Source organism: Coloeus monedula (assembly GCF_965178545.1).
Source record: "Coloeus monedula genome assembly, chromosome: 1".
Taxonomy (NCBI): Eukaryota; Metazoa; Chordata; class Aves; order Passeriformes; family Corvidae; genus Coloeus; species Coloeus monedula.
In genome coordinates, this window is record NC_138781.1 from 22616472 (window position 1) to 22626496 (window position 10025).

The following is a 10025-nucleotide window of genomic DNA, read 5'->3' on the forward strand; positions in this document are numbered from 1 at the left end:
AAAATACTGTCTTTCCTGATACCCTAGGATTTTCAGAAACATCTCTTGCAGTTTATCAATTCTCTCGCTTTTTTTTTTTCTGGCATCTGATTTTTTTGTAGTCCCTAATAGCTTAGAACCATTTCTGCTGGTACTTGTGGTGATGAGTACTGCCAAAATACCTTGGAACAGCATGAGTAAAGCCCCAGTTTCTTGACAATCTTGAAGGGAAAATATACCTCTAAAGCCCCAGAGTGACGGTCAGGTAGACCAATCCTAAACCCTAAAATACATTAGTAACAACACACAGGCTTCTTGCATCAGCAAGTCTCATGAATTTAATAAAATCCATCTTCATAACATTTAACATTATTTCTGTAAGCTGTTTCAAACTAATTTGTTGTCATTTAAAAACTTTCCTCTTGAATTAATGCATTTATTCCACTAGGGACAGGGATATTAGACTTAAATACTTATCATCAGTGATTTTGTTCCACTGATTTATGCTCTCTCTTATTCTCTGCTTTACCCAGAAAATAAGCTGAGCTTTTCTGTTCCTAGAGGACAGACTTTCCCTAGTTGACTGTACCTTCTCCAGCAAATGTATGGTGGACAAGGAAGGAAACAATTCAAGGGAAAATAGGCCTCAAAGTCCCAGTATGGCATTTCAAAACCTGTTTTACATCCTGTGTTTGTTTTGCAGGGAGTTTCCACAATGGAGAAGAGGGAAGGTGGCAATCATGCCATTGATCAGAATGCAGGTCAGAACATCGTACTGAGAAGAGACACAGGAAACCTTAACTACTTGGTAATGTTTCTGTAAAAACAGCTCATAGGTCACATAGAATATTGCAATCTTTGATTCAGTGTTGTTCAGAGACAGTGTTACCATCACACTGGCATATCATGAATATTTCTGAAGTGTTGTCACAATATTGACATGAAGAGATTGAAGAGATAAAAAGATAAAGAAAATCTCATTCAATTTAATCACAGTCCATGATAAAAAATACACAAAGTTTGGGGCAGCTAAAAACTACATGAGGATAGCTGCTAATTTTATCTTACCAGATGAGCAAAATTCCATTGAAATAATTTGGGATTTTTACACAGGAATATAAAATTTATCTTTGGAGGAATCTTCATGATAGCACACTGCACTCAGGAAGTTTTCCACATTACATAAAAAAAGGTCCAAAAAAAAATGTCCTTTAATCCTTCCTTGTGCATATTATTTGGGCTACATCATTAAGTCTATAGCTGAAATTTGACATTTGAAATCTAGAACTTACGTAATAAGCTGAAATGATGCTTCACATAATGTAATCCTTCCTTCCTTGCAGTGTAGTTATCTTGCTGGAATTAAAATCTATTTTAAAATCACTGCAGATAATGAAGAATGGGAAATCTATGCTACAAGTGCCTTGCTCAAGTGCTGACTATGCTGTTTGAAATGTTACATTTCCAGGGTACCTTGTCTCTAATAGGGCATATGTTTTGTATATGGTTTCACTGCAGTACATGTAAAAGTTATGATGGCAAATACTGCCATTACTGAAGTTTTTAATCTTGTCTTGAACTCACTTTGTATTTCCTTTCTGTCTCTTCCAGAATGTGGATATGCAGGTTGCCAACCCATCAGAAGCAGCTTCACTTTTTGATTTACATCAAGCACACCATTTTGGTGAGTTTGAACACTCTTCAGAACAGCACTGCAAGCAGGATCTGTTCCCTGAGTGGCACTTGCCAATGAAGATAGCATCTGTGATCTCGTTGTTAGCATTTATTTACACTTCTATGAGAGATGTCATATATCCTTTTATAACCAGAAAGGAAAATGTTTTCTATAAAATTCCAATCCTTGTCATAAACAAAGTTTTACCAGTGACTTCAATTACCCTTTTAGCGCTAGTGTATTTACCAGGAATATTAGCTGCTGGTTTCCAGCTCTACTTTGGCACCAAGTATAAAAGGTTTCCCCAGTGGCTGGATAGATGGATGTTATCAAGGAAACAATTTGGACTTCTCAGTTTCTTCTTTGCTACATTGCACGCCTGCTATAGCCTGTGCTATCCAATGAGAAGATCATACAGATACAAGCTGCTGAACTGGGCGTTCCAGCAGGTATGATGGGCACAAAACACCAACCCTTCTGTATTCAGAAAATCTTGTTTTGGTCATTCAAGCAAATCTGGATGGGGGAAAGCCATTTTCATTGCCTTTGTTTGATTCTGAAGTAGATTCCCAGAGAGCACTCTTAAGAGATGAAGCAGGACCTAGTTGCCAAAGCATGTAATAGTCAAGAGTCATCACAGTACCAGTGTGTAGTAAATAAGTTATTTTCTTCATTTGGGATTTTTTTCTCTCTGTAAAATGCACAAAATTGTATCTCACATGAACATTTAAGTCTTTGTCACACTATTAGTTTAGTTTAGATTAATCTTCTCTGGACTAGTGAAATCTATCAACAAAAACGAGTACTGAACACAACATTTTTAGACATCTTTGCAAAGTGAGTCAGCTAGCAGCAAAGGAAGGCTGAGCTAAATCACAGTAATCTGTATTTGCACAAACTAAATTTGTGAATACTGATGGCTCACAATTGGATTGATACATGCTACTGTGTTTAAAGATAGAATTTCAATGATTGTTTCTGACTCATGGGCAATAGCTGACTTGCAAAGCTCTCCAACGTCCTCTGTGACTAGAGAATTCCTAATGCTCACCTATCACCTTGAGTACTCTAAGTACTGCAGTATTAGGAATATTCCAGTATAAGGCATAGACTGCAAATGTATGTTTTTATTGCCCCCAAAGTCTAATCTAGAGTTCTGTTAAAAGCACAATATGATGATGTCTGTAGATTCTTAAGATTTCTGTAAACAGTCAAACCACGTGTTGACAACTCTGAAATCAGCCTTACTGGTAATCTGACTTCATTGGATTACTAGAAATTTCCTTGAGATTCCAATCTTCAAGATGCAGAAATGATCATATTTGGGGCATATCATGCTATGGTGATCACGAGCAGGATCAAAGTGCTGTTGCAAGTAGTTGTAAACAGGAGAAGCTTTGACATCAGTTTATTAATATCACAAATGTACCAGGTCATGTTTTTTAAAAAAAACAGAGTGAAACAACTACCCTGGCAGGATACTTTTATTAAGAGGGCCTGCTGAATTACTTCCCTGAAGTAGTGCTGTTGATATATTTCCTGTTGTTATAATCTCCCTGATATGGTATTTAGCCATAGGTGGATTTTTTTTTTCTTGTCAAAACCAAGATTTATTCTTGCTGTGAAGGCAGCCTCAGAATAAGGCTCTCCTGGGCCAAGACACTGAAGTGTAAATTCTTCTCTCTAAAAGCTCTGCAGATACTAGTAAAGACTTTGTCATCAGAAGTAAATAGCAGTTACAGTCAAAGTCATTCAAATAAACCAAAATATGGTATTTCTTTGCTTATTTCATTAATATTATAGTGAAAATAGTGAATTTGTATTTCACACAAACAGCCAAGTGTGCCAGTCTGTAATTTTTAATGTGGTGTTCTTTTGGCAGGTCAAACAAAAAAAAGAAAATGCCTGGATTGAACATGATGTTTGGAGAATGGAGATTTATGTGTCTCTAGGAATTCTGGGACTTGCTTTGCTGGCCCTGTTGGCAATAACATCAATTCCATCTGTCAGTCACTCTTTGACTTGGAGAGAGTTCCACTACATTCAGGTGTGCATGAATGTCATTACTGCACATCATCAGTCCCATTTGTAGAACTGTGTGTTATCAGCTAAGACCATTAGGAGTTAGAAATATTAAACACAGAGGAGTTAGTGAAACCAATCTAAAAGTTTATTCCGTATTCTTTGTTAATTGGTTTGTGAGAAACGTTCTTTTTATTTACTCTTTTGTCAGGAGAACAGGCTGTTGCATTCAGTGTATAAAGTGGGAAGAAAAGACAACCCCATACTACTTTTTTTTCTCCTCCTGCCTTTGTGACCAGCAGCAGTTGTCCCCTTCAAGACCTCTTCTTAGCTCTGGTGCTGAAGACATTTCAGTAATCTTCTAGGCATCTTATCTTTCCTGAATGCCCCGTGTCCTGCTGAATTGGGAGTAGGTGGCATTGAACCAGTCAATGCTGTTCCCAAAAGACACAGTGTATTCTGAAAGAGACATCTTAGAACAGATGCATAATCAAATCCAGCCAGTCTCAAATTTGCTACAGCTGTGCTTCTTTCCTTCACCCAAGCATTTGGTTTGCTCTCAATTCTCTTACATCATATGCAATAATAATCAGGGGTGGTTCTGCTGACATCAGTATGGTGAGACTAGACTTAAGCAAGTGTTGGATCAGGCCCTCAAACAGCAAAATCCGAAAATTCAATAACCTACTAAGTACCTGGCACTTCAAATTTTGATTTATATTTTAAAAGCAGATCTGAAGTATATAATCACCAGTTAGTGATTTGATACTCTGCACGTTCTCTGAAGTCCATCATTTGTAAGATAAGTTTTCAGGTGTACAGAGAATATGGACAAGTCAGGAGGGAGTCTCCAAATGCATGCCTGCTTTCAGTATTGAAAGACTATGGTGAAGAAACCCAGAAGAGTAATACTTCTGTGTTGGACTTAGTTTATAAAAAAAAAAAACCTTATTACTCAAAAATCGGGTTCTGTATATTCAGCAGTTGGAAAGGCAGTGTTCGACTTCACTGATGAGTATGAGATTGTTACGTGACAAGAAACTCAAAATTACCAGTAAATTTTCTTTACTCCTGAATTCTGTAAAAAAGCTAAGCCAAATTTATCACTGTAAGTGAAATGAAACTCGAGTTTCTTGTAGTTGTACAGTGCTTTTGCCATAGCACTAGACTTACTAGAGTTTGGGATTTTAATTTAGTTTAGAATTTTTCTTTGCAAGTAATCAGTTAATCCTTTAAAATATCTGCTGCTGAACTCAAAATAATTTGTCACAGAACTAAAATAATTTAGTATACAGATGGCATCTGTAAATTGAGATATTCAGGATTGAGCACATTTCAGGAATAACCTGTAATTTCTTCTGTATTTCAGCTAAGTATAGCAATACTTGAAAAATGTTCCTCATCCATTTTCTTTTACAGTGGCATAAAGTGGTACAGTTGGAGTCTTGACTTACAGTTCTTACATTTCAGTTTAAAGCCAGCGGTCTCTTTTCTTTGACTTGAGCAAGGCCTATCCAGATTTCCATATTTGCTTAACAGAGTACTTTTTTTGCCAAGCTGGGAAAAATAAATAGCTTACTATTTTCTTTCTCTTTTCAGAGCAAGATGGGATATTTAGCCCTGCTGCTATGCACTGTTCATGCACTGGTGTTTGCTTGGAATAAGTGGGTTGATGCTAAACAATTCATCTGGTATACGCCACCTTCATTTATGGTTGCGGTTTTTCTTCCTATTGTGGTTCTGCTTTGTAAATGCTTACTGCTCCTCCCATGTTTTAGGAAGAGGATAAGAAAGATCAGAAGTGGTTGGGAAGCTAACACAGAAGCCAATCAAACCAGCGTAACTTCCAGACTGTAGATCAAATATGGACATTTCCTGTCTACGCATGTAAATATGCTCAAGGCCATGAAATTTTCACTCATGAGCTCTGTTTTCACATTTGCTATAGATGTTTATTTTTCACTTTTCTTTTTGACTTCAGGAGTATGAGATACTTGATGCAATTTTGTAGTTTTCAAAGACAGAAAAACATTTATTTTACACTTTAGTCTATTCAGTGTTTCGGTATTTGATGATTTCTTTCTTCTGACTCACTGCTTTTAAAATCCAAGTGTTTCATTGTCTCAATCCCAATTCTTTTGTAGGCAAAAGCAATCAGAAATCATTTCTCCAGATGACCACAGAAAATAAAAAAATGATTACACCACAGAGCTCAAGAATGCTTTCTGCTTCACATAGCCATGTGTGTACCTTCATTAAATCTCAGAATTATAATAGGACAAAAACTAGAGTATTTATCATCCCGTTCCCTCTGAGCACCTGCAGCCTATGTTTCACTCTGCAGAATAGGGACCTTGGCATATGAGCCCGACAGAAACTGTATTCCCGCCAGGTCTTGAATGTACACAACTGGGCAAGCAGAATTACAGGGATCTTTACAAGGTAAATATTTCCCAAGGCTTGGGCACAGTCTAAAAAAAGAGTTCTTAGACTCAGATCTCTATCTTATCCAGGACTAGGTGTGTCTCTGTTTACTTGAAACGACAAAACATTTCCCATTTTTTATTCCACAAACACCTTCTTTTGTTTCTGATGCTGGAAATTTTCCATGCTTTTGACCTAAGCCTGCAGCCCTTGACATGTGCTAAACTTTATTTGCCCAAATTATTCCAGTGGGATAACTCCATCAGGTAAATGTGTTTTATTGTTTACTCTAGGGCCAGCACAATTGTGTGACTGGAAGAAAAACATTAAAAATAGACATTTGAATCTTGCCACCAATTTGGTGAAATTCTCATGTAAAATGGTTTCCAAATGCATTTGCTTTTACAGAAATTTTCATTATAACTTTAATAAGATAATTAAATCCTACTTTACTTATGTTGCATAGGTCTGGCTGGATGTTTTAAATGAGTAATTCATTTGTTAGTATCTGTTTTGAAATATGTTATTTGGTAGTTAATATTTTCACCCCACATCAGGAACATCTCTGCCAGTCTGCCTGCAGGAGTTGACTAGGACATGGACTGTTGATGCCACCTATTGCTGGAATCAACTGAATAAGAATTGTAATTGGTAATGGCTCTGGTATTACAACAAACAGGAAAACAACATAGGCCTAAAAAAAATATGTAATACATGGTGCTAATGAATCTGTTGTCCCTTTCTGGAGTTTTACACTGCGCATAAATAAAAGACAAAGTAAATAGCTACAGGGATATTACATTTTATATTTTCCTGGTTGTTACTGTTAAACTATTGCAACTTAAAAGTTGGCCTCTTTATTTGCACATAATGTAGCACTGTGAACGTAACTGGGAGCATGGTGGCCTGTATAATATAGATTGAAATTTGTACCATTATGTTTCAAACCAGTAATGCATGGCAGAGGCCAAAACCCTACAATACAGAAGCTGGACAGCAATGTTATCTAAGCACTTTCTAACAGAGCAGGAAAAGTATGGCTCTCAATGCATTTGCATTTACATTTCTATGAATGAAATAAATCTTTTGTAAGTCATAAGCTCTATGCACTTGTTACAGAAGATAGTGCAAGATAGCATAACCTTATTCATTTCAACCAGTTAATATGGGTTGAATTCCTAAAATAAATTACAGGGGCAAACCAATTCCAAGATCATCACATACTATCCAAACTGACCTTTTATGCTCATCATTCAGCTGGGGACATTAAGCACACTTCAGACTCTTCTCTCTAGCATTGCCCAGAGGCAAATCCAGAAGTGTCTTCTACCAGATGAAATTTGCATACAGTCTACAAAAGCTATTCCAAAAATCACACATAACATCCAAACATTCAAGCACATTTTTCCCCACTGATTGTTTCAAGTAGGAGCCAGGTTTTCTGTCACATCTAGCCATTTCTCTGGAAGCTACCATTGAATGCTTATAGCCAGAATTTGAGACTTCATATTGACTCTCTTCCCTGCTTTTAAGTCTTTAGTAAACTACATCTTAGTAACTCATTTCCCAGTCTGTAGGCTGCCCAGGGAAATAGTTGACTCACTGCCCCTGGAGGTATTTAAAAGACATGTAGATGTCTTTCATGCTTAGGGACATGATTTAGTGGTAGGCTTGGCAGTGTTAGATTTATGGTTGGACTCAATGTAAATGATTCTATGCATTATAAGGCATTCAGATACAACAGTGACAGAGGAGGGTCATGCAAGGTCTGTATAGGGCTAAGAAGAAAATGCCATTGACAGTATTTAATTTCTCCCTTTGTAGCAGATCTGATTTAGTTCAACACTAATGAAACTAAGTTCATATGTACCTTTTAATTTATGTTTATGTACCTATTTCAAAATTCAGTGTATGAATAGGCCTATATATACTATTATAATACATTAATTGAATGTGTGTGCAAAGTTTAGGCACTTACTCATATAACACTAATTAGTTTTATAAAACTGTTCATCATTAAATGCTTCAATGTATGCTGTGTCTGTCATTGTGTCATATACATCCAGGATAAAACAGTAAAAAGGCACAATAGACTCTAGAAGAGCTGCTGATAGGAACAGTCAAGGGGAACCATTCTCTCCATGCTGGTGAAGAGCCTGGAGCCTCCAAAGGAAAGAAAGCAAAGATGTGAATGCAAAATTACACTTTCATAGTGTAGTAAAATTACATTTTTCCTGACAAAACCTTTAACTGACTGCCTGTATATTCTAGCATTCAGAGAAGGTTTGTGAGAAGGAAGAGAAGGCTTTGGAGGGAGACCCAAAATCTCTGGAAATACTGATAAAGACCAAGAAAAGTTCAAGAATAGCAAGGGCATTGAGGAGAGGCATGTATGGGTATACTTTTGGGTAAGAATCCATCATTCTAGTAGCAGTGGCTTTAAAATGCCTCTACAAGGCCTGCAAAGTACATTTTTCTGTTGTTATATGTCTCCAATGTATTTGAGAGACACAGAATTAAAACTCTGAAGATACAAGTTGTTAAAGGGGCCTGAGGAGTTTTATGCCAAATTCATTTGGAGAGGTCATATCCAGAATACTCTTCCCAAAAAGTCATAGCAACAATCATTGCTCAGGAAGCTAGAGCCAGGGCTGTGTTGGCTATTGTGCAATGCAAATTCCTGTTGAGAGCACCATTTACTGTAAGCAGTCCCTCCCTTTGGCCACTCTTCTCTGTTCTCTGAGTTCTGCAAGTCTTTAAAGATGTGAACTTCATCAGAGTAGGGTGTTGGATCCAGTTGAAAGGTGATGGAGAGAGAAAAATGATTCAGCCAGATCCATTCATGGGTCTGATTAACCTGACAGCCATGCACAGATATCAGCAGGAAGGACGGGAATAGGAATGGTGTAAACAGGCAGCTTAGCTTATCTTAAACCAGCCCTAAATGCAAAGTTCCAAGTGCTCCTAAAAGTTAAAACTTAGATTATTTCATCCTATTTCAGTAGCAAGATTATTCCTTTGCTTCATTTATTTGTCATATTCTTAGTTTTCCATGAATCAGCAGGCAAAAATGTGTTCTAGAAACTGTCATCAAAACCCGTATAAAACTGACTGGCCTCTACGTGACTGTGGGCTCTGTGGTTTCATTTGTAGAGATGATGATCTCACATCTCCTCTTTCCTCCTATATCCATAGTTTCTAGTACTGTCCCTTGACAACACAAAGTGGTTTGTGTTGTCAAAAAAAACATTTTTGAAATTCAAACTAATTTCTTTTAAACTGATTCTCTTTAAGTGGCATGAAAGGAATAATTCAAAGGAATAAAAACAAAATGACCAATTTTTGAAAACACACTGAATCTACCCCAGAAGAATGTAATCTGCTGTAGTTGCTGTAAGCGTCTGACAATGGCTGATCATTGCCACTGTTTTTTTCAGTGGTGCCAGGATTTCTTGATCCCATGAGCCTATTCTGTTGCTGATGGCAAAATTACTTTTCTTATTCTTTTATTAAAACAAGTCTCATTGAATTCAGTTGCATCAGGGTTCAATTTTTGTATCATTTTTAAAACTTTTCTGTAGATTAATATTTGAATGGGTGTAGTGAGGCTAATTTATTAAGTAGGCCTAATAATTTTTCAGAGATTTTCAACTGAAAATACATAAAACCAATCCATGAACCAAACTCTATAAACATAAAAAAGAATACAGCTACTTTCAATAACGATGATACAACAGAAGATAGAGTTGTTTTGTATTTTGGGGGGTTTTTAAATGTGTATTTCATCTTCATAGCATGAAAGTATATTGCTGAGATAAACATGCTATGTCTTCGACTTGGTTAAAGATGCGTAGTGTCTGTGGGACCTGTAGAATACTACCACTGCTACTGATAGAAGTATTTAGTCCTTAAATTTCATCTTTTA

General features: G+C 36.7%; 1 protein-coding gene across 1 annotated transcript; it reads left to right on the forward strand.

Annotated features, from left to right (window-relative positions):
• The first annotated feature begins 686 nt into the window (after positions 1-686).
• On the forward strand, positions 687-6208 carry STEAP1 (STEAP family member 1). Its single transcript, XM_082302281.1, has 4 exons — positions 687-787; positions 1591-2103; positions 3537-3701; positions 5276-6208. The coding sequence occupies exons 1-4, from the start codon at positions 695-697 to the stop codon at positions 5531-5533; spliced, it is 1029 nt and encodes a 342-aa protein (XP_082158407.1). The 5' UTR covers positions 687-694; the 3' UTR covers positions 5534-6208.
• Positions 6209-10025: the final 3817 nt, after the last annotated feature.

What these genes read in the sequence shown, in the direction of transcription:
- STEAP1 (XM_082302281.1), top strand. Translation starts at nt 695, where the DNA reads ATGGAGAAGAGGGAAGGTGGCAATCATGCCATTGATCAGAATGCAGGT. An exon ending in CAGGAAACCTTAACTACTTG is followed by an intron (nt 788 to 1,590) that starts GTAATGTTTCTG and finishes TGTCTCTTCCAG; the next exon opens with AATGTGGATATGCAGGTTGC. An exon ending in GAGAGTTCCACTACATTCAG is followed by an intron (nt 3,702 to 5,275) that starts GTGTGCATGAAT and finishes TTCTCTTTTCAG; the next exon opens with AGCAAGATGGGATATTTAGC.